The 26172-nt window shown below is 37.1% G+C and overlaps 1 protein-coding gene across 3 annotated transcripts in view; it reads right to left on the reverse strand.

Annotated features, from left to right (window-relative positions):
• LOC5564305 (protein grainyhead) overlaps positions 1–26172 on the reverse strand; it is a 682122-nt gene that overhangs the window by 527358 nt on the left and 128592 nt on the right. For all 3 annotated transcript variants that reach the window (XM_021842677.1, XM_021842678.1, XM_021842676.1), the window contains exon 3: positions 21717–23259. In XM_021842677.1, coding sequence (XP_021698369.1) covers positions 21717–23029 — 1313 coding nt within the window. In that variant the 5' untranslated portion in view covers positions 23030–23259. The remainder of the gene's footprint in view (positions 1–21716; positions 23260–26172) is intronic.

Here is a 26172-nt window from a genome sequence, read left to right on the forward strand (position 1 = left end):
AAAAACCGTAAGAATTTTTCGAGCCTATGTCAATTTAAATCAAAGTACGGAATTGATGCAGAATGGCATTTCTTTGCTACGTCACATGGCAAAGGTCTTTGTGATGCTATTGGAGGAACCATAAAGCGCATGGCCACAAGAGCAAGTTAGCCAAAGAACGTGAGCATCCAATTAAAACTGCAAAAGAACTATTTGATTGGGCGAATCGCAGAAAAGAAGAAGATTTAACAAAATTATCATTTTGTTTTACTACTACTGAAGAGTACGAATTAACGGCATCAGAGCTCAGCGAAAACGATCCAAGGAACCCAAAAATTTCACTGTTTCATTCCATTGTCAGAAAATAAAATTAAAGCAAAACTATACTCGAACTGTACTGATAATGATGCAAAAGTGTTCGATATTGTAAAAAAATTGAATAACAATAAATAAATAAATAAGTATTAATAAAATGTTTTCATGATCTCATAACGCATACCCAAATCCAAAACTTTTAAAGTTTATATATAACATTTAGAAACTCATCGATCATACTCTAAAAAAAATATCCTGGTAAAAAAAAAATATTTTCGTGTAATCTGTTAATTCATTTTAATTTATACATATATACATATACACATATTATTTATACATATCCATAATATTTATACATATAATATACATAATACTAATGAATACATGAAAACGACTTGTTTAATTCACGCAAGGCCCTTAACAATAAAATCAGCAACAAACTGCGGTTCCCGTGATAATTTACACAGAAAATTTTTTTTTTTCTACTAAATGTGAAAATTGTGACATGTTTGAAATGTCATAACTTTTTTGTTTATTGGTTTACCATCACCAAATTTTAATGGTAGATAGCTAATATAATGGACGTTTTTCCTCAAAAAATTACGTTGGTATTCCGATAGGGTTTTGAGATATTTGAGTTTTTGTGTCAAAAATTATGTTTTTTTACTGTGTGTATTTTTTTTTTGGAATCTTTATTTAGTTGTCTAACTTTGTTTCTTTAGTTGTCTAACAATCGAACGAACCGTTTTTGCTGTGCAGCTTTTTGAATATTTTTGAACCATTTTCACATACACCCTTTCGAAAAGTTAGTCGTGACTCAACTTGAAGATTTGATATCGGAAAATGACGATTTAGATGGAACTGGAAAACTGTGCAAAGTTTCAGCTCAATAGAAAAAAATGAATTAAAAAATTACCAAATTTTGGTGCTGTTGCTTGGAATCACTCCTTAACGACTTTCAATCTTTATAATGCCTCTGGGGTAGTGATGGTTATTTAATTCGAGACTAGTAAAACTAGCTCAGATAAATTTATTTGTGTAATAATTTATTTAATTATGATTTATTCATGCTGTTGGGGATTTGAATCAAGGTGTTCGGAATATGAGACAGAATGAACACAGTGTTCGGCATTTGAATCAAATGTTGTTCCATACTTTTACGTAAAAACTATATTCAACAAGTTGATATAACAATTTTATCGTCACGCCCAGCAGCTAACAGTTAGACTCTGCAAAGAAATTAAAATGTTCTCAAATATGAGTAATTTCATGCCTACCAAATGCATTTGAAGTCACTTATAGCTTTAAGTGTTCGGAATACGAATGAAAACGGTACCATGCTGCATCGAATTGCTGAACACTCCGAAAGCCGGACATTAGCCTTTTCCACGGTGTTTTAGGACCAAATTACGATATATTTTCGCCCAGAATAAATAATGATGACATCTCCTATATTCTCCATGCATACAAAATGTCGAATAAATATCTTTTGTGTGATTTGATGAACTCTCAAAGAGCTTCTCGATCAGCTGATTTGGAACATCTAGTGAATATGCCTACACGGAGCCACAAAACTACCCAATTTTGACTGCTTTTGACTTAATTCGGCACTTCCGTGGAATAACCCAAATTTGGGTTAACTGACATATAGCTATCATTAGGTAGTTTTCGTTTAACATCAGCGAAAAAACAACTCAGTATAAAAAAATCTCCTAGCGTTAGCTTACGAAGTCTCCATAATGAGTTCAAATAACTTGAAGTTAGGTAAACTAGAAAGAACCCAAATTTAGCTTATTCCATTGAATTTTGATGCGGAGTCGGTGCGTCTCACTCTGTTTTTGACTACATTGCTGTTGCGAGGGAGGCAAAACAAACCAACAGTGGGTAAAAACTGAATGCAGTTTACCCAAATTTGAGCTTGAGACCTTATTTATTGGGTAGTCTGATCCGTGTAATTGTGCTAAACCAAAACCCCTCACATTTTAGATAACAAGTGAACTGTCATCGGTCGGAGAGAAAGTTTATGTCTGCGATTTTTATTGATTCATCGTGATTTAGATTTTCAAAAATTAAAAATTAAACTTAAACATTCTGCCCATTTTAGTTTTATTTCAATTTAAATGACTCAGGGCCGATTTTTTCACCTTCGCTTAATCCGTAAACCACGTTTACCCATACGATTAAACCAGGTTTAAAGCCTAAGCGGTGGTGAAGAAACCGCTTATAAAAGAGTTTTTTTTAAATTCTTGGCAGCACTGCTTAAGTAAAGATAGTGAAAACGTTGTGTCCGATATTTTTCATTCTTATACATAAAATATGTGCAGAATATTTCCGTAAATGTATTCTGAATAATTATTAATATTTACCGCGTTTGATGTGTGAAATTATTGTAAAAATTCAGCGTTTGAATCCAGCGAAATCCAAAAAAAAGCTCAGCTTGGTCATTACTACGAAAATGGCTTATGTATCGACAAAGGGAGTATTATTTCATTTCATTTCTAGCTATGGCTCTTCTAGCTTTCTCTTTTACACAAGAAAAAAAATTGTTTTTGTTATCCTGTGTTGGTGTGTGAGGAATCGCGGCATATGTGTCTGTTTTTAATGCATTAGCTTTTTTTTTACATTTGAGCGGTGCCGTGTTATTTACACCATGAAAACGAGAATTTTTTTCACAGCTCAGGAGTCAAATTTGCTTCCGTATATGATAATTGACGTCGCATCTGCAGTTGAAAGGGAACAATGCTATGCTGCCGTTCTACGCAAATTTGTCTTGCGATCTATAAGGTTTACATAGAACATAGGACAAGTATGCGTAGAGAGGCAGTATGGTTTTTGTCTGGTGGTGCGTCGAGGCGTGGCACTGGTTCTCTCTATGGTGGTAGGTCATTTGGCATAAAGTCGTTTGGCATAAAGCCGTTTGGCATAAAGTCGTTTGGCATAATGGTCATTTGGCATAAAGTCGTTTGGCATAATGGTTGTTTGGCATAATGGTCGTTTGGCATAATAGTCGTTTGGCATAATGAGTCTGAAACCAAGAATTTCTCAATTTTCGTTTTTACGTTTCTATTGAATCTTTCTGATGCCACAAGGCTTGTTTTGGAGTCAATTGATACAAAATGGCACTCCATTCAACAATCATTCGCTCTTGAATAAATTTAGGCATATTAGGAAAGTTATTGCCAATAGTATTTTATTAATTATCCAGAAATTACCCTTCTTTCATATATTAATTCTTCTTTTGAGTTTCGCTATTGGAACAAATTTTTGCACTGAAGATTTTTATATATTTAGCACAAATTTACCCTTCTATTAATTGTTCTTTTTTTTAAAATATGATGTAACCATTATTATAGGTATGAAAACTGTTGATTTTAAATTTCAATAAATTTCTCCTTCTTTTATGCATAGGCTGTTCTTTGGAGCTATATTTTTTAAGTATTTTTGTATACAACTGACAAAAGGGCGGCAATCGATAACATTGATCTGCTCAAATTATCAGCGAAAAGAGAAATCGATTACTGCAGTTACTTTGATGGGTTGTGCTACTTTTCCCCCGAATGTCGTTTCCTCGAATGCCATTTCCCGAATATCCCGTTTCCTCGACTAGCCCACTCCCCCGGAAAATTTTTAGCACCCATAATTGTCGTAACTATATACATTTCAGGGGGGTGAACGAACTGACCATCTAATATGCACCCTTCTTTATTTAATTGACGGTTCTTTTCGAATTTTACCGTCTTCAGCATTTTTGCCAATATGTGTATAGCCGAGAATGACAGAATACTTCCTTCTTTTGACTGTTTATGATTCTTTCTCGTCACCACTTTTCGGAGGAACCAGTCATTGCCGCAATAATTTTTGGCGTCAATTCTTGTATTGGTTAGATTGTAAATTTCGACTTCTTTTTAAAATAGGCTGTTCTTTATATTCATACTGTTTCAAATTTTATTATTAAGTAAAGCTAATTGTGAACCATTTTTATTATCAATTCTTGCCAGATGTGTTGTTAGAATTATAATTATTTCAGAACCTACCAATATTCAATATATACTTTTTTGGGGCAAACGCGTGATCTCCTTACGAGATATGCTGGAAAATATAATATTTCAGTCACAAATTTTCCCTTTTCTCGATAATAGACGGTGTTTTTGATGTACACTTCCAAAATTAGAATTTATATTGAACCGTAGAAACGTTTTGCCACATTTTATTTTGTTCTTTTAAATATGTGTTGTTCATTTGAGCTGTGCTGTGAAAAGATTTTTTTTGCGTTAGAGTCTGAAACATTTTAAACGAAAAATAATCTGCTCTCGTGCATTAAGTCGCATTAATAGATCTTTTGATTAGAGCTTTTGATATTTTGCAAAAAAAAATCATTCTTTTATCAAGTAATTTTCAGCGCGTGTTACGTCCAAACTGGGACAGAGCTTGATATGCAGCGCAATATTCTATGAGCTTTCCCTTGATAAATAACTGCGAACTTTCCTTGCCAATTTACTGTTTTCAAATATGTATATCGCAACAAGCTCAAGGGTACTCTATGTTCTGAGATGTAGAGACCCGTCACGAGTTTTATTTAGTAATGCTCAATAATGTCACAACAATTTTTGAAATTCTTAGCTCGAATAATCTCTGAACGAACACCACGATTGTTTAGAACCTACCAAAATTTTTTGCTGTGGGCTCGGTGGTGTTGATCTCGGTAAAAGCTCAAAAAATGCCGATATTTATTTCAAGTCAATCATTATGCCAAACGGCCATTATGCCAAATGACCATTATGCCAAACGGCCATTATGCCAAACGACCATTATGCCAAACGACTTTATGCCAAACGGCTTTATGCCAAACGACTTTATGCCAAACGGGGTACAATCTCTCTCTATTGCTCTCCCGCTGTTATTGTGCAGAGCAAATAGTAACGTCACTGTTTGCTCTGCATATGAGCAGCGGTGGAGTAGGGTGGGGAACTGGTGGCCCGCTGCGATGATCTGCGTCACTTGAGAAAATGTAGAATGGAATGGAAGCGCAGAAGGAACTATAGAAACGACTTGTTTTCTATTAACGTGCTTATGGATTCGAGCAAATTGAGTAGTAATTGTATTAGTGACTGTTTAGTCGCTTAATAAGAGAAAAAGATAGAGAAATTTCCTTTTTTCACGAACACGTTAATATTTTGCTTGAATTTGAAACTATGAATCGAAAAGTAAAATATGAGAGGGGAGAGAGGTGGATGCGATGTTTTCTGTTTTACTGGGAAGTGAATGAATGTTGAATTTACAAAGTCCTCAAACATTTGGTATAGAGTGGGGATTTTATAGGGTAGTCTGATGGTAAATGTGTTTGCAAAATGCGTGACAGAAGGGAGCTGATGGGCGTAGAATTTGTAAAATAATAGACGTAATGTTCGAAGTTTTCACGTCGTTGTAGTGATTTTTTTTTGTTTATTTTTGTGTTGTGCGTCGCTGAAGTGTTTGTTTTTTTGTTTCACGCGCATTGAATACTAGGCAGTGCTTTTTGAGTTCGGGTTTCTCGCGTAGCCGGAATTATTGTTTTTGAATATTTTGAGAGTAGTTTATGACTGCTCAATCTGGTAAGCTTGTTTCATGCTTTTATTCCATATGTAAATAAAGCATGGCTTTGCTTTGTGGTCGCGGGCTCTAACCACTCGGCAAAGGAAGGCCCCTCAAGATTCCATTGTATTCTGCGATATTTCGTTTCAAATTGTATTTTGCGGAATCATTCAAAATATCACACACCCTTAGTTCATTTCTGCAACGAGGCAAGGATTTATGATGTTGGAACTGATGCTCAACTCTTAACTGCATGCGGTTGTCGTGCTCGTTTGAGCAAATACAAGACACACTTAGACTCAACCCCACTGGACAGAGAGACAGAGACAGAGAGAGAGAGAACAAGGGAAGGCTTGTAAATGAAAGCATTTGTGTAATGTTCTTCGTCTCGATAACAAATGGGATTCGATTTATCACCTTGCTTATTAGGGGAAAAGTCACGAGAGTGACTGTGGGATTAAGTTATGGGGATGGTTTACGAGCGGGGAAAACATCCCTGCACCGCCGCGCAGGCAGCCTTCTAATAGGATGGGTGAGAAAAATTACTATCAACGTATTTATGGGCCGCTATAAAGTTCGACCTCGTAAAAAAGGCTCTGAAAATTGAGTTCGATAATGGGCATCATTTGCGCTGCGAGTTACTATCGCAGATTATTACGTTCAACCGTAATTAACTTGCAGCTTGATGAATTCTTCCTCTAGGTTTTCAGTTCAGCTTTCAATTGATTGTGTGGCAGCACCTGGCGATGAAGGCTAAACTAGAAGATGGCAATCCATATACGAAATATCTAATTATGTTGTGTAAATAAGGCTTTATCCATACAGTAGAAGAAATGGAAAATCTCCTGATGCTTTCAAAACCAATTTATAATGTTTCCACATAAACCAAAAGCTCTTTATTTGAAACCTTCAAGAATGTTGTCACGATGCGAGGGGTTCCAATAAATTGGTCGGATGAAGTTGAGTATCTAGGGCTTATGGTAAATACAAATTTAACTTTCAAAAATCACATTGGAGGCATTCAAGCCAAATGTAATAAATATGTAAAATGTCTCTATCCCCTTATTAATAGAAAATCAAAACATTGTGATCTCCAAACAAATTTTCAGGCCAGCCATGTTGTATGCTGTACCAATATGGACTAGCTGTTGTGATACCAGGAAGAAAGCTGTACAGAGGATTCAAGATTAAATTTTGAAAATGATTATGAAGTTTTCTTCCAGGTATAGTACTAATGAGTTTAGAGAACCAATGTTGAAACATTGGAACAAATGTCAAATAAAATAATTAATATTTTAGACAAAAATCGTTGCAATATTCTGTTGCCACTATTAATGCGTTATATATTCAGAGAAAGTTAGGTTAAGTAAATTGAAAGCAATTTTTTTTCTCTTATTTGCAGGTGAAATCAACTCACCTGTAAAAATTAGCACTGCTACGGAAAATGAAATGTAATATGTTGTTAACAAAATGTTGATAGAAGCTCAATTTAGTTTCACCACATTAGGTTGACAGTGTTGCCTGACACAGAACACCTAGATACCCCACATTACTGATATTCAAAATCAGACTGAGATTTGTCTTGATCACTTCTAATCTAATCACTAAGATGGATCGAGACTCAAGTATCCCTGAACACAAGTTCCAAGTAGATTGACGATAAAAGCATCATTACAGTTATAATCTGATCAAATGAATTAAATTGAGTGCTGTAGGCGCAGGTGCCGTACCTATATCTCGCGATAAGTACATTTATGCAGCTACGCTTCTGATCAGAGTCATCGAAGATTTATTCCTTCTTTGATTTATGGATCAATATACTAACTACGTATTACATTAATGTGAAGCAATAATTATATCTGTTATGGTTGATGAAATCCACTGATTGAAACTTTTGAGCGGCGTAATTTGAAACTTCCATCTGCGTTCACCATTGACCTTTTGATCTTTCAAGCATATTTATGGTTATTAATCGTCGTTAAACATTGTTCTGCTCCTTGCTCCAAATCAATTTCGTAACACTAGTTTTCCTCTTTTCCATGCACCCTTTAACCACTTTAATCCATCTAACAATTTTCCTATTAAACCCCATTAGCGAAACCCCATTCAACTGCGCGAACGTGTGTATAAGGAATTATTTCAATTCAGTGCCCATTCCATTCTCCAAATAGAATAATTTATTTACTATTACCACGTTCCGCCCACGACTCCCAAACCCTCTCACATGTATTACCAATCATCGTTCACTTATTATTTTCCCCGTTTTTTCCGCGACTTCCCCCTCCACATAAGTTGCCACCTGCGCAAGCTCTATTCGCGCCTCATTGACTCAATCCATCGTCGTCTTTGCGCTGGTTAAAGGCTTTTTGGACTTCGCATTAGGATGGTCCAGAGAAAATCAATGTTCCGAACATCAAATCGTTCAGCCTCTAGCTCAAGTTTTTTTTATTCAAGTGAGAAAACAAAGAGCGCCGAAAATCGTAGTCATTTTTTTCTGAATTTGGAGGATTTAGGCAGGAGACCTTGAACTCCATTAGGGGAATCAACGTTTCCTTCCAAATCTCAAATAAGGAGACTGTCGCGTTTCGCCGGAAACTTCCAAAGATCGCGAACTTCTTCTCAAACATCTTGAAGAGAAAAAACCACAATTTGATTACTTATGACGACAAAATTGAACGTTTGGTAGTCTTGAAAGGTCTCTCAAGTGACTATAAGTCACCTGAGGAAATCAAAAAATGACAGAGCTCCACGACTTTTCGAACACTAATCTTTTCTGAGACACCCTACTTCTCGCACCCGACACAGGAAGGCAAGCTTGGTACACAAAACCGATCGAAACGTGCTCAAACGGTCTTTGGTCGGTCGCGTTGATCAAGCGTGGGAGCAATAAGTTCACATTTATTATATTTTTTGCACCACGTCCCGATCCACCTCCACCTCACATGGAGTGCCCAGAGCACGCTATCCTGATGGCTGCCGAGCGGGGCTGCTAGGTCACCCAACAGACGCGAAGCGATCGATCGCACCAACGGAATGGAACAAATTGTTTTCCTTTCCAAGTTTGGAACCCGGTAAGTGGCTGCGCCGGTGGAGTTCGAGTTGACTAACTGTAATTCCGGAATCTGCGTCGCGTCGCGTTTTGACCTCCGGCAGGCCGCTACCACACCAATTGGATGTCTATTCGTTTGGTGGCGGACAATGGAGATCTTTATAGAGGGAAGTATTTACTTTGTAGAGGCTTGGGCAACGGAGACACTGCTGAGTTTTCGACGAACTACTGTACATGTTTCTTGAATATTTATTCTGCTTGTTAGCTGGACTTCGGAATACATGAAAATACTCATAAATAGGACTTCAGATTGCGTCATACATCAAATGTTCAAACTCAAAATTTAAAGAGCAGAAGTATTATATTTTCTGAAATTTCGAAAATCCAAATATCAGGAGAAGGAATACAATCATTTCGGCAGACGGAACCCCCACCCTTAACCTGGTAAAGTGGTGAGTCAGAGAATTCCAGAGCATGCCGAATATCTTCCGCACTAGGTCGGTTAAAATACTCAAGAGTTATCCTAAAAACTGTTGGAATCAGGAAACATCGAGAATGACAAGATGATGGTGTCTGTCGACGTAGCGTGGAACGATTCCTCAAACTTTCCCGGAAAGAAGTGTCTAAATGCTCTCGAGGACTGGTAATAACCCTAAAGGACGGATGGTAAGGAAGGATCAGGACCTACATATATGGCAAGATTGTGCATAGACGAGAACTACTTTCAATTACAAGGAAACTGAACTCCATGTGATTTCCATTTGTGTAAAAGCTTTTCATGGCTAATCTTGAGGGAAATTAAGCTTAAGCGTTAAGCTTTACGAAAAATCCGGTTACCCACTGAAAAAGGCTGGCGTTAACAAAATCAGTTGGCCTCACTGCAATAAGGTCTACATTGGTCAAACAAAGCGGTCTCTAGATATTAGATTCAAGGATCACTTAACCCTTTAAAGCCCGAGGCGAACCTTGAATTTTTAAATGGCCACAATTCTGAGACCATAGATCAATTAATTTGAAATAAATTTCAAATTAAATGCGCTAGGTTGCACTAGTATCAAATTTTCTTCAATTGTCTGTATCTCAAGATCCATATTAGCTAGAAGGTTGGTGTCTTTGGCAAACCTGTTCGGCAGATCAAGAGCTATCTTGATGAAAAGTCTAATTATGAATTCTTCCACTAGAGTGACGTTAGTAAAAAATAACTTCAATCTTCTCTACTTCATGATGCCTATCAGCTCAAAGAATGATGTTTTTGGCGAAGAAATTCACAGTAGGTGGTGCTAGTAAAAGAAATCTACAATCTTCACTACCTCAAGATCTTTATTAGCTAGAAGGTTGGTTCAGTAGGAAATATTTAGCAGATTTGGGGCTTTATGCAGGTGAAAAATCTGAATGAGAATTTATAAACTAGGTGACGCTAGTAACATTTTTTTAATGTGTTACTAGCACCATGTAGCGGATAAATTCTCAATAAAATTTTTCACCTCCAGAAGAAACCAACCTTCTAGCTGATAAGGATCTTAAGGTAATGAAAATTAAAGATTTCTTTTCACTAGAGCCACCTAGCGGATGAATTTCTAATAAGACTTTTTATTGCCAGATAGCTCTTGATCTGCTGAACAGCTTTGCCGAAGACATCAACCTTCTAGTTGATAAGGATGTTGAGATAAATACAATTGAAGAAAATTTGTCACTAGTGCCACCTAGCGGGGAAGTTCTCAATCAGGCTTTTCCCCTCCAGGTAGCCCAAAGAGATGTAGGTTTAGTTCTGTAACGAAGGAACAAATGCATCGTCTCAAAGCTTAACGATGTTGCTGAGAAGCAGCGTAAACTGTCTGGTGAGTTATCAGCCTATAGGCTATATTGTTTAAAAACTGATATTATGTTTCATCTTCTTCTGATTGTTACCAAATTTAATTGATTACTAATTTACGTCAAAATCTTACAGCTCAGGATGTTCCAGATATACATAGGAAAAGTTCTTTCTGATGGTTTCATCCGAAAGTTCTTCAAGGTAGAGTCTCAGGAAGTTCCTTCTGGAAGTTTTTCCATGAATTTTCTCCAAAAGTGTTTAAGGAAGTTCTTTAGAAATTTTCTCCAGGAATATTTTTTGGGAAGTTGCTTTAGAAAGCTCTTTTGGGAAGTTCCATCAAAAAGCTCCTTCAGAATGTTTTTCGGAAAATTCTTTCAGGAAGCTCTCTAAGGAAGTTCCTTCGGGTAGCTCTTGTTGGAAGCTCTTTCAAGAACTTCCTTCGGAATTTCCTTAGAAGGTTCGTTCGGAAGCTCTTTAAAAATTCCCTTCGAAATTTTCTTCAGAAATTCCTTGAGAATTTTCTTCAGAAGTTCCTCCGTAATTTTCTTCGGAGTTTCTTTCGAAAGATCTTTCACAAGTTCCTTCAAAATTTCTTTCGGAATTTCTTTCCGAAGTTTCTTTAAAATCTTCTTCAGAATTTTCTGTGGAATTCCTTCCAGATTTTTTTTTCAAAACTTCTCTGGAATTTTGTTTTTGAATTTCTTTTTAGAGTTATTTAATTTCTTTTGAGAGTTCCTTTGGAAGAAGTTTCTTTGGAATTTTCTCCAGGAAAATCTTTCGGGAAGTTCCTTCGGAAAGCTCTTTCAGGAAGCTGCTTCAGGAAGATCGTTCGGGATGTCTCTTCGGAAAGTTCCTTCGGTGAATTTATTTGGGAAGCTCCTTCGGAAAGATCCTTCCGGAAGCTCCTTCAGGAAACTCTTTCAAGAAGTTCTTTTGGGAAGTTGCTTCAGGATGTTCATTCGGGAGATTCTTTCTTCGGATAATCCTTGGAAATTTCCTTCAGAAAATCCTCTGTAATTTCCTTCGGAATTTTCTCCGGAAGTTCCTTCAAAAGATATTTCGGAAGCATCTTCGAAATTCCCTTCGGAAAATCTTTTGCACGTTCATTCGTTAAAATCTCCTTCGGAATTTCTTTCGGTATTTTCATCGACAGTACTTTTTGATTTTTTTCGGAATTTCCTTCGATAGTTCCTTTTGATTTCCTTCGGAAGTTCCTTAGAAATTTTCTTCGGAATTTCTTGCAGTTTTTTTCGGAATTTCCTTCGATAGTTCCTTTTGATTTCCTTCGGAAGTTCCTGAGAAATTTTCTTCGGAATTTCTCGCAGTTTTTTTTTTCGGAGGTTCGTCTGAAAAACGCTTCAAAATTTGCTTCGATTTTTTTTGAATTTCTTTTGAAAGTCTTTGAGAATTTCCTACGGAAGTTTCTCCATAACTTCCTTGGGAATTTTCTTCGGATTTCTGTCGGAAGTTCCTACGAAGTTTCCTTTAGAAGTTCCTCCGAAGTTTCCTTCGGAAGTTCCTACGAAGTTTCCTTCGGAAGTTCCTACGAAGTTTCCTTCGGAAATTCCCACAGACTTTTTTTTTTAATTTCTTCAGGAAGTTCCTTCAAGAAGTTCCTTCAAGAAGTTCCTTTAGAAAGGTCCTTCAGGAAGTTCCTTTAGGAAGTTCCTTCAGGAAGTTCCTTCAGGAAGTTCCTTCAGGAAGTTCCTTCAGGAAGTTCCTTCAGGAAGTTCCTTCAGGAAGTTCCTTCAGGAAGTTCCTTCAGGAAGTTCCTTCAGGAAGTTCCTTCAGGAAGTTCCTTCAGGAAGTTCCTTCAGGAAGTTCCTTCAGGAAGTTCCTTCAGGAAGTTCCTTCAGGAAGTTCCTTCAGGAAGTTCCTTCAGGAAGTTCCTTCAGGAAGTTCCTTCAGGAAGTTCCTTCAGGAAGTTCCTTCAGGAAGTTCCTTCAGGAAGTTCCTTCAGGAAGTTCCTTCAGGAAGTTCCTTCAGGAAGTTCCTTCAGGAAGTTCCTTCAGGAAGTTCCTTCAGGAAGTTCCTTCAGGAAGTTCCTTCAGGAAGTTCCTTCAGGAAGTTCCTTCAGGAAGTTCCTTCAGGAAGTTCCTTCAGGAAGTTCCTTCAGGAAGTTCCTTCAGGAAGTTCCTTCAGGAAGTTCCTTCAGGAAGTTCCTTCAGGAAGTTCCTTCAGGAAGTTCCTTCAGGAAGTTCCTTCAGGAAGTTCCTTCAGGAAGTTCCTTCAGGAAGTTCCTTCAGGAAGTTCCTTCAGGAAGTTCCTTCAGGAAGTTCCTTCAGGAAGTTCCTTCAGGAAGTGAAGTTCCGTCAGGAAGTCCCTTCAGGAAGTTCCGTCAGGAAGTTCTTTCAGGAAGTTCCTTCAGGAAGTTCCTTCAGGAAGTTCCTTCAGAAAGTTCCTTCAGGAAGTTCCTTCAGGAAGTTCCTTCAGGAAGTTCCTTCAGGAAGTTCCTTCAGGAAGTTCCTTCAGGAAGTTCCTTCAGGAAGTTCCTTCAGGAAGTTCCTTCAGGAAGTTCCTTGAGGAAGGATCTACCTAAACAAATTCCAAAGGATGTTTAGAAAAAAAAATTCCTGCTATAATTTTTGGAGGAATTTAATGGACTTTCTCGAGAAATATCCGGAGGTGGAAAAATTTCTGGAGAAACTTTCTAGATGAAGTTCTAAAGAAATTCATAAATTCCTTCTTGTGAGAATTCACGGAGAAATTTACAAAAGAGTTTCTGAACTAAATTCTGAAGGAGTTATTCGAAGAAGTTTGGTAAAATTTCCCAAAGAATCCTTGAATCAATTTATGGAGAAATTCCCTGAAAATTTACTGGATGAGTGATCCAAAGAATTTCTGAAGAAACTACCGTGGGAATTCTTAGAGGGATTCCAAGAGAAAAATTCAGAAGCATTTTCAAAGAATTTTCTGGGGAAATTACTGGAGAAATTTACCAAAAACCTGAGCAACTTATTTCTGCACCGATTTTCCGACGCATTTTTCGAGATTTTCCAGCTGAACTCCAGAGGTTTTTTTATGGGATCTAAGAGTAATACCAGAGTAATTAAGAAGAAGAAGAAGAATGGCCCCTTAGTCATCCCTAAAAATTCTTGAAAGTTCTGGAAAGAATTCTGACAGCAGTTAAAATTAACCCTGAGGAATTTCTGCAGTAATTTCCTGAAAACGGTGCTGGTAGCAAATCTCTTTTTAGAAACTTGGTTTCTATTTTAATGCAAGTCCCTAAAAGGTTTTTGTTTTCAATGAAAGGTCCTTAAAGTTTTTATGTAAACCAAAATTGTGCTGGGGACGGACCTGGTGTAGTGGTTTGAACACACACCTGTCACGCCGAGGACCTGGGATCGAATCCCATCCCCAAGATAGTCACCAAAAATTTCAGTGACGACTTCCTTCGGAAGGGATGCAAAGCCGTTGGTCCCGAGAAGAACTAGGCCAGGGTTAAAATCTCGTTAATAAAGGTAGATACAAAAAAAAAAAAAAAACAAGGTTGTCTCTATAGCCTCTTTTTATATTTTTATTTATTGTGAGAATTCTTGTACGCATTTCCAGTGGAATTCCTAATGAATTCATAAGGAATTTCTAGAATGAATTTACAAGGAATATCGCGGAGGAACTCCCTCAGTAGTTCGCAGCAGAAGTTCATGTAGGATATCCCCTACTCTTTCCTTGAAAAAACTTCAGAATTCCTGGATAAATTTTGTGAAAAATTCCATGAAAACCTTCTGGAGTAATTCTTTACAGGAATTTCTTAGAAGGTTTTTTAGAATGCCTTAAAATGATTCACTGAAAAAATCTGAAATGAAACGCTGAAGAAATTCTCAGACGATTTTCTGAGAAATTCACAGAAACATTCGTGGAAAATTGCTGTGGGAACTTCCAAAAATGTTGCTCAATGATTTATTGACATAGATTTCCAATAGATTCAGATACATATGTTATTGATAGAATTCCTTTTTAAATTTCCGATTAAGTTTTTGAAAGAATTCTTAGATAAGTTCGTGAGGAATACTTGGAATAAGTCTTGAAGCAATGTTTTTGGAAATCTTATGAGGAATTGTGAAAAATTACCGCAGTAGTTCCTTGAAGCATTTTGAAGTAAATCTAGTAGTTCTTTTGAAGTTGCTCTAAAAATTCTTTTGGGGAATGCTCTAGGAGTTCTTTCCAAATATCGGGATTCGCACTTTTGGAAATCAATCTGAACGAATTTATAAAGCAATTTTCTTTTCTTCTGATACAAATTGATCTTATTAAATGGCAATAACCCTATTGATTAATAAACAGTTTCATAGTTGTTATTTCAGATCTCAATCTGGCTTGATCACCATTTCAGCACTTGAATTGTGTGACAAGGTAATAGAGAAGTACCCAGTCTCCATATTGGCTATCTATCAAAATATTATTAGCAATCGTAAACATATCCTTCTGATGAAATACTCTGACCTAGGTCGTTTGATCTATCAGTCTCATAAAAATAAATACCCTCACCCAAGTAACAATGTTGCACGCTCGCAATCCCAAAGCAATTCATCATCGAGGAATGCAATTTTCACCCGGTAAGCACATCCAGCCATACTGAGACCTCCTCACATTGCCGTAGGAACATATCGCCCAAAAAGGCTCCCCGACACGAGATACGGATGGTGTTCTTCATCCCCATGTATTTTTGCTCAAGCACTACCAGTGACTCCTCTGTCCTCGGTCATCAGGGCCATCGCCGTCATTAAACATTCATGCGTCGTTCCGTTGTTAACGTTCCCATAATAACCCTTTGTCTTACGCATACTAATTCGATGTTAATTTAATTTTCGACACGGTGTGGCAGAAACGGATATTAACGAAGAAAAAGAACACCACTTATATGTTAAATCAAAGTATTCTTCTTACAAAAATCAAATGTCTCTTAAAACAATCTCCACTTTCAGCTCCACTTTCAACTACCCAAGAGTTGACTGGAATACATATAAAACATGCATCGACAGTAATCTTGACGTTAAAACTTTTTGCAAACAAAATTTAACATTGACAATGCTTTTGAAACTCTAAAAAATATCATTGTTGAAGCAAGGGATATTGCAGTACCAAATGTGAACTAACATTTGAATCCGCTATTATGGACGGTAATCTTAATCTCTTGATCCTTCTTTAAAACGAAAGGAGAAGGTAATTTCAATATCTTTATCCACTTATCAACAGAAAATCAAAACATTTTCTCAAGAACAAGCTTTTGATATTCAAACTAATTTTCAGGCCAGCCATGTTGTATGCTGTACCAATATGGACTAGCTGTTGTAATACCAGGACGAAAACTCTGCAGAGGATTCAAAATTCAAGTTTGAAAATGACGCTGAAGCTCCCTCCCTGGTATAGTACTAATGAGTTTTAATGTTGAAATAAAGGATCAAATATTGTATAACATTATAAGCAATTTTAGACAAAAATCGTTGCAACAGCGATACGTAAAACATAAACTGGAATCTGGCAAAACCACTAAATCAGATTTATAATTTAATTTGATAAGCTTCACGTTGAACCATAAGAAATCCATATTTACTGAGAAGATGTTTAGAACTTAGTTATGTTAAGGTCCAGACACGGAATTTCGAAGATTTTTTATGAACAAATTGACAAACATCACGTACATGGGCTCATGAACTCTAGTGTTTCAAAGAATGTTAGCTTATACAAGTTTCCTATGCGATAGAAAAATCACGTCAAATTATGATTATATTTAGGATACATCATCGAATTGATTCCCTAGCTAAGGTTAAACGTTTTAGCTTATGGACAGCACGCTTGGATTTCACATATTTGGAGTGGTGGATGATGACTTGACGGTATTTTTTCTTTAATATTGGTTTTAGACACACCGCGCAGACCCATTGGCAACAGCCGCGATCGAGTTTGGTGGCAAGGGGGGAGGGAACTGATTGACCACAACTCATGAAAGTATTGACGCACTCAAGGGGATCGATCGTCTGCTCGCGGAAGGTAACTTGATCCCGAGCCGGGATGGTAGAATGACACCGCAAGACCAAATTACAAGATTCTTGATTTTTCTTCTCGCTGCAGGCTCAGTCGACGGAAGTAGCCAGAGGGGAGACGGGAAAGGATTTTAATTTATGTACACGGGTCGTTTCAACAATTTAAAAGAATGCCGGGGACAACAGATGCTTCGTCAAATGGGATCGAGCCAGCCATGGAAGATGTTCCGTCTCGGTAAGGTAAATTTATTCATTACATAAAATGACTTTTAATTTTGAGAAACAACAGCGGTCCGAATTGGCAGCTCCTGGAAAGGGAGCCTTTTTCCAGGATGAAGCTGAATTATGTGTCTGGCAGCTAATGATGGGAAATGGTTTTTGTTCGATTCGTACTCTACTGAATATTTTTTAGCAGCAATCAGACATTAATGGCAAAATCATTAAAAAGATATGCAGTAGATTTTTGCAGATTACATTGTTAACTGTTGTAAGTTTCACTTCAACCAATTTTTACGACCATTATAAGGCAAGGATCATGTAAAAAATTGATGTTAAAAATAGGCTACACAGATCAGCCTTTGCGAAATCAAGAACTAAATGTAAAAATACAGCTCTATCATAAATAAACCAAAACCGAATTAAGTAACATTTAATTCCACTAGAGTTTGTATCCTTTGACAGATTCGCGTATTTCAACCTCAATTTTAATGCCGTCTTCAGTATCATGTAGACTTTATTATTCCTCTATTAGTACACAGAGATGTGATGAGCAACATGTGAGCAACGAATGACCACTTTGGTTCTTTTTGACCATCGAAATTACACAGGAATGTCCATCGAAGATGCCCATATTGTGGGGCATTTTAGTTTTTGTACCAAAACTAGGCATTTGTCTTCTTCTTCTTGATTATTGAGCATTTGACCCATAGAACACAATTCGTTTGCACAAACCCGTGTGTAGATATATTTTATTTGGACGATCGATTGAACGGTGAATTGCAAAGAGGTTTCAAATGCAGAATTCGGTGAGTTTGTTCCAATATAAACCAATGCCCAAATATTATTTATAAGTGCCAGATCGTCTCCCAAACGTAATCTATGGCCTTTCATATCCCATTTACATTCTTCAATATCCCGTAGCACCTATGAAAGGTCTTAGAGTTCTCTGTATCTTTCTTAAGTAGGTGTTCAATTATCAACCATTCCTTCCCATTCCTCAGCATTTACAAGGACGTACTCAGGACAGCTCTCGACTGTTGAAGGATGTGTCAATCTTGTCTAAGAGTCAAGGGTTGATCCCAAATCTTTGACCGGAAGGAGGCAACCCTCATACAACAGCCTAGGACTACACCACCTACGAATTTGTGCGAAATGCTTAATGCTAATGTGACCCATATCACACAATTATGAGTGAATGGTTAGTATATAAAATCATTTAAAAATGTTTAACTTATTAAGTACTGGAAGATAATCGGCTATATGGTTGAATCAAATAGTTATTTATGTAACAAGTTGCAAAATGATGATTTTTTCAGCACGAGTTGTACATATATCCAACGAGGCTCGCCGTAGCGTAGCTGTAGTATAATTGGCAATGCGTCCGTGTACAGAATGGAAATTGTAGGTTCAAGTCCCGCCGGCTACATAATCTTTTAGCACAATGTTACCACAATAACACTTCATTTGGCAAACATATCTCTATCTGACGATATTGAATACCTTTTCCCTAAAAGGAAAAATTGCTGACTGCAAAAGTCGTAATAAAAAAGAGAAGATTAGACCTGAATATTTCCCAATCATAGGTTTCCTTTTTTGTTTTTTTTTTTTAATTGTCAATAATATTAATGAAATAATCGTAATATTAAGACTTTTGAAAAGTAATTATAAAGAACAGAAGAAACGTTTTGGGATAATAAAAGTCAATGACTGAAAATGAACGACTGAAGCTTAGTTGTACTTTCAAACTGGCTTTCGTAGCCTAGGCTTATTAAAATAACCATTTCGTTTTTGTTTATATTGATTTTATATCTCATCTTTAGAATGCTTTTCTTTTTTGTCGATTTAAGCTTCACTGCCGTGAATCGCAAGTCAGTCCCATCTGCATTTTCATCAAAATTGAGTTGAGTTCAGCTTTCAACATATCTTCCAACGCTCTTTCAGCTACACTAATGAAATAATATAATTTGTTCGGAAAAATTAGGAAAAAACAGCAAGTCAAATTGTTCCATAATCAAAAGTAACCGCATATCAGTCCCACTATAGGCTTTCGTTCCATGGAACACAAACATGTAACATGTTTTGATCATTTTTATATTTTTCTTGGAATAATATCGTAATGAAAAGCAAGTTGTGAAAGTTTCATTAAGATTGGAACATCTTCCGATTCTCTGGATTTTTTTAAATATTCGTATGGAAAACGAGTTTGAAAACTTCACAGTCTATTTTCTCAATGCCTACTTTTTACAGATGGGACTGACTTGCGATTCACGGCAGTTCACTCTGAGAAAAAAAATACTGTTTTGCATTAAAATTTAACGGTTTTCACTCAATTTTACGTTCATTTCGGGTCCTCCTGGGATTCCCGGAATGTTAAAACTTATATCCCAGGAAACGGAAAATCCCGAATCTTCCCAAATCCATGAGTTGTTTGTCCCGGGATGGACACTCTTAGTCAATAAATTCATAATTTCAATTTTATTGTTCTTATGCGATCTTGTTACCCATTTATGATAAATATTGAAACGTCGGCTTTTGAAACAAAAAGGGCTTTTGATTCGTTATTGGACTGCATTAGAATGTCCATCCAAAAAATCTCGGGATTTGACGAATTTCGGGATTTTCCGTTTCCCGGGATTTTAGTTCTGACATCCCAAAAATCCCGGGATTAGCGAAATGTATGTAGAAATTAATGAAAACCACTAAATTTCAATGAAAAGCAATTTCATTTTTCCTCACTATCAAGCCTTATTTGATGAAATAAGAAATCATCATGAAAAAGTGAATAAACACGAGTGATTATATTCATAAAATAGCAATTTAGTAACAAACACATATTTTATTTGTCTAGTTGCAAAGTTTTAATGCTTTTCTTTTCAACAATAGCCGTTTTTATAAGCCTATGCTGAGACAGCAAACTTGAAAGTACACCTAAACTTCAGTCAATAATTTTCAGTAATAAACTTTTAGCATGATCTACAATACCTTCAATGATTAATCGTTTCTTTTGTTATAAAGTTTTACGACTTTTCAAATGTTTTTGAAGCAAATTGCTTTAAAATTGTGACTTAAGTTTTACCATACTTTCATTCGAATTTGTCTAAATATTTTTGAAATTAAGTTTATTATTTTGCACAAATGTTTTTTATAATTTATGGGAAACAGTTTTCGTTCCTTTATTGCCGGAAAGGAGCAATAAGTTTTCATCTCGTTTCAGAGAGCGAGCAAAGGCGCTTAAACCAAGGCTCTCGAGCCAGGACATGAGGAAGAAATACCTATGTCCCAACCCAGGAGAACAACAATGGAGTGTGCATTAACTTTTTTAGCAGCGCCTCTCCCAACGATATTATCTTTAACCCTGATTCGAAACGGTTAGTACGGTTGTTCCCGTTTCTTCTTTCCTTGAATTGAAATTTTTCTGTCCATTAGTTTATTCATGCGTGAATAACCTTTTCGTCATGATTTTTCCAATTGTTTTGAACCCCAAAGTCTGCACAGTAGGCCTGGCTATTTTAATATTTGTGTCATATCGCTGATATTCTGCAAATATTAATACTGACAAGAAAATATCTAAATAATTTTGGGTATTTCCAGGATGCTTTTCAATATTGACTGCGCTTAGATTAGATTAGATTAGATAGCAAAGCCATAATAAGTCAAGCTATGATTTGATTTCTGTTAGGTTACTTCATCAGAATAAGAATGTCTTATCTGAAATGTGATTTGCTATAATTAACATATTATCTTGGAAAGATAACCCGAGTAACACACATGTTATAATTGAGTATTATCGACTTGTATATGACTAATTTTGGTCATATATCAGTTGATAATACACAATTATAACATGTGTGTTGCTGGGGAAATTATATGTTTATTTCATTGAAAAAAAAAATTGCATTCTATTGTTAAATTTGTACTTCCATTTCAACCAAAATGTTTGTTTTATTGAAAGTTTGATACATCCCGGGATTTCCCAGGACAAGCTTAGATTTTTGTCCCGAATCCCGGGATGAGCAAAATGGTCGGGAAATGTACACTCTTGACTGCATCGTCAAAAATACCACTATGCAAGCATTTCTGGTCGAGAAAATTCTACCGATATATACCTATTATCATTCTTGTAACGTGCAAACATCAATTTATAAATATAAATACGAATCTTGACATTGTATTTTGATTTTGTATTTTACGAGCTGTCTAGAAACACGTGGTAATTTTTTTCATAAATTCGGACCCCCACCCCCTTCGTTGTCAACTGTCCACGAAGTGGAATGTAAAATGTGTAAGGACCATGGTCTTTGGCCAGAAAACCCCCGTACCCTTAAAAGACCACGTGGTTAATGGATGGGATGACCCTTTAGCACCAAATTGAACAATCTTAAAAAGTAGCCCCCAATATCAAACACAATTTAGAAGCGTGTCGAATTCTCTAAACATTTATACCATTGTATGTTTTCACTCCAGGAACAGTGATTAAATGTCAATGCAAAGCGCAAGAGTTGCACTCTATAGTAGCTTTCTTTTCTTCTAATACACTATCTTGGTTGGACCATGATTTCTACATTTTTCAGCGATGTCCGGTATTGGGGGATATCCCACTAATAATTGACCATCCCAATCGTTATCCTGTTAAGATTTGGATCGGAAAAAAGGTCTAAACAAAACAATCGTAAAAATTTTAAGGTAACATGAAGCTTGACATCAATGCAAGCTAAATGCTTCGCCCCTGTGTGATATTGCTGAAACTATTTTCAAAACTGAAATGATAAAAAAAAATGTGACCTACCTTTGAATCTGCTGTCCGACGTCGTCCTGGTGCATATCGGAAGCCACCACATAAACGGTGGTTCCGTCCGGGCCCTGTTGCGGCGTGTACTGCAGATTACCCTGAACCACGATCTGCGTCCCGTCCATCAGCCCCAACTCGTTGTTGGCGTACAAACTCTCCAGGCCCTTCTGATCAGTATAGATGACCGTTTTGTTGCCATCGTTGTAGACATAATCGATCTGGGGCTTGTTGCCGCCCTGTTCGTTCGGGTCCTGACTCATGGGTTCAAAGTGCGGTATGGCAGCCTTGGGATCACCGTAAATGACGTTTTTCGGCTCGCCACCGACGGTGTAGACGATCTGCTTGGATTGATTGATGGCGGCCGCTTGATCCGGGGCGGGGTCATTTGCCGGATTGCCATAGATTTGCGGCTGATGTTGCTGGTGGTGTTGGTGGTGGTGATGCTGTTTGTCGTCGCTTTCTTTCTCGTACTGAAGGACAGTAGTTGGGAGTTGATCGGTGGTTGGAGTTGACGGGCCACCGTCTCCGTGATGGCTGCTGTAAATGGCATTGGGGTCGGACGGGAGTTTGTTGATTAATTGATCGGTGGTTGTGGCCGGAGCATTCACGATCCTAGTCAGAATCGTTTCGCCATTCTCATTGCGCGTGATGATGTGATGCTCGCCGTTGATGATCTCGCGACTGATGATCTGCTGGTTGCCCAAGAGGCGTTGGATATGTGCGTTGTCCAGCATACGCACTGATTGATCGTCCGGCGAGAGACGAGCCAGTGACTGATGTTGTTGCTGTTGCTGATGGTGAACATCACCGTTCAGGCCGGACGGTATTAATCTTCCGTCAATTACGTGATCTCCTGGCGAGAGTCGCTGTACGTGTTGGTCCTCTTCGTGCGATTGATGAGGATGCTGTTGATGTTGGTGATGTTGCTGTTGTTGCTGCTGCTGTTCTTGTATCAATCTCGAATGCAATAAGTTCTGTTCTGTATGATCGTGATCGGGGGAGGCCAACTGATGAGGATGACCTGCTTGGACTATCGTCGTCAGCTGCTGCGGAGAATGGATGGCGGCTACCGTCGTATTGATCTTATGGCCCGGATTAGCATACAGGTACACGGTATTCGTTTCCTTGTCGTAAACTTTTGTTTGACCCACATCTCCGGCGTAGTCTTTGTGCAGGTCCAACACGCTGACGTTCGTCATCGTTGCCAACTCCGGCGGAGGCGTGGGTGGATTCGATTTAATCTCGCTGTGTGCCTGTTGAGGCTGTTGGTGTTGATGTTGCTGTTGTTGCATTTCAGGGGAGGAAGACATTTTCGCTAAAAACTTTCACCCGAAGATTCGTTGGCCTTTATGAGATAAATTGCACTTTATTTCCTATACTAGTCTAATACTGTGTAAACTGGAAGCACTATTGAGTATTTGCTATCTCGTTGTAAAGACGACTTGTATCACATGCTTTAACTACTGAATCTCACGAACGCTGGACGGATTCGTTGCCTTGCTCTCTGATTAATTGCACGTCTCTGCTTACATAGCTGGACCTGGAAGCGAAAATAGTCATCATTCACAAAATCACACACCCCAATTAAACACCATGCTTTTTATTCACGCCAATTCAGAGAGTGCGAAACGAATGTCCATCCTGAAATAAATTCGAACATAAATCGTTGTCATTGACAGCTACCCCCAAGTGGACAAACAGCGCAACGGCCACGGCATCAACGCAGAGCATGTGCGCTTGTTTTATGATTAATGCTGTAAACCAACGCCGTAGATGACGACGATGGTGATCAAGCTCGAAGAGTGTCAATCGAGGTTATTAGCCTTTTACGAACGCTCTGGCTGCAAGCTACATGCTAGTAAAGACCCCGATTTGCTGCTGTGCGACGGCTGCTGGAGGTTGCAATCTAGAGATTGTGGTGTTCAAATGCTGCTGTGAGGCACAAATAGGCAAACACCAAAGAGTGTTATGGCTCTGATACAAGTGTAGAAGCGGAGACGAATAAAAGTGATGATTAAAACAACATCTACCAATGAGTACACTGAGGCAAAACAACTTAATAATTTCTTAAGGAATAATTATAATTTGGCGCCACAACGATTATTGTTAAAAAATTTAAGTTTTACTTATGATTTTGGTGAAGAATTTCAGTAATAAATTTCATAAGTCAATTAATGAAATTCGTTAATAAGCGCACTGATAATATCTAAATTATCAATCGATGACATTGTTCGCCTTTTATTTCAGGCGAGCACAAAAATTGACATGTTGTGATAACATGTGATCTGCTTTCGATTAAGTTTTACCCAACATCGAAAGTGGAATAGTTCTTCTAGCGATTGCTATGATAATTATTTCAAGTGATTGTTGTTAAAGAATTCAAAGCTCTCACTTATGAAACTTATGATCCCATTTTCGAAATGTTTAACCGTGCAATGAAACCATAATTTAGCTGGTTCGTAAGTCATGATTTATGGAAAACCTAAGTATTTTTGCCTCAGTGTAAGATACCCAAAAGAGGTGGGGCCGTATGCATCAATGAGGATTTGTTGGGGTTTTAGACTAAGATGAAATCCAAGAAAGGAAAGTATTTTTAAAACGATTATAATAATATTTACTTTTATATGATTAATCATTGAGAAAACACATAAACTAAGCATCCCCATGATTTTACTTTACCATGAAAGTGTTTTACTTGGTAAAGTCTCTATAATAAAGCAAAAAAAAAAAGCTTTCAAAATCCTACTTGATTAAATGAATCAGAAATGCTTAGGGTCGCTTTACTAGATGCGTATTTCAATATGAGAAATATCAAGTTCATCGGCTCGCTAGAGCAGAATTCACTTAGAAATCTACATCTGCCAGAAACTCTAAACCTCTCTTATGATTACAAAACTAATTTCATTCGATGTTTTTTTATCAGCATTTTCATTAAATCTACCAAAAAATCCAGTTGAAAATCTTTTCAATTTCAGTATAAAGTAATTATCAAATGAAAATTTAAACCTTTGACAATTATTATCGAAAACTAGATTACCCAACGTGGCTAGCCACGTTCCATCAAAATTTTAAAGTAAATAACTATGTAAAATCTTCAAAGATTGATAATGTCTTGGTCCAACTGCAAAATGACATCATGGACAAAGGCATTTCTCCGTTATTCTAATTCAAAACTCAGAATCAGACTCCGTCCCAGTACAGATGTAATGTCAAAAGTAGAAGATAATGGTTATGATTTTATTAAGATGAAACATCTCGGAATCCAAAGATGTCCATTACAATGGCTTGTAACCCTACTCACGTTTTCAAAGGCACTAATCTGGAGAAATAGTTCGCAAACGTTTCTGATCTTCTTATTTTAAGCTATCTCCTAGTGCACAAAGCCAAAATAATAAGTTCATTTTTGTTGAATGCTTTTTTCGCGAGATTTGTGCCTTTGAAGTTTTAATGCAATCTTAGAAGTTGATTCAAAACTGTTTCACCTTAACATGCCCCGACATCGCATGATCGATCAATCGCCTGAATTTATTTTATGTGCTGTGAAATATTTCAAAAGTTTCAGAGCATTCTATGAATTAGAGAGAATATTACCGAAATCTCGTTCATTCTGCCGAGCAGCTGTTGCAGTGTTCTATAATTTATTGTCGTCTTTCGAAATCAAAGTTGTAATCATCACTGGGATCATCGACTTATGGAAATATCGAATCATGTAACTGGAAAGCTGTTTTAGGGGATCATCATAGTAATCATGAAATTTTGTTTCTAGTATGGTTCCATGAGTCGATATCGAGGTTTCACTGTAGGTAAAAAAAACTCGAATGTTAGGCGCACATTCATCTCATTAATGTTTATCTTGCTTTTGCATTCGTCGAAACCTAGGTTGGAACTGACGAAGCATATTCAGCCGTAAACCGGTTCAAGTTCGACCGAACTACAATTTGCTTGAAGTGGGTTTTTGTTTACATATTGATCAGCGACTTATTTCGTAAAAATGAAAACTTGAATAATGGAATATTCTAGAATATTCTACTAATGTATAAGAACAATGTATCATAAAACTCTAGGAAATTTCTGTCAAATAGCTCTTGTAGTACTCTATAATTTACTGTTGCAATGTTCTAATATTAAAATCGACTGTTAGAGTGATCTTCAATTGCTGTTGTAGCGCTCAACGAAAGTTTTCGATGAAACATTTCAAAGCTTTACTGACAGACAGACAACTTTTTATGAAGGCTATATGAAGACACCTTAAAAAACTGTTTTATACACTCCTGATATGTTCTATGAACCCAGTTTTGAAATTGCATTTAGAATAAAAAATCAGTTTCAGAGAAAAATACGTGTTCTTTTTGTGAGCGCTAATTTTAAGGAAAATTGAAAACATTTTGGCGTTCAATGTGGTGTATTCTGTAATTTACAACATTCAACTCTTAATTTGATCGATTTATCAATA

This window comes from Aedes aegypti, chromosome 2 (assembly GCF_002204515.2).
Source record: "Aedes aegypti strain LVP_AGWG chromosome 2, AaegL5.0 Primary Assembly, whole genome shotgun sequence".
NCBI lineage: Eukaryota > Metazoa > Arthropoda > Insecta > Diptera > Culicidae > Aedes > Aedes aegypti.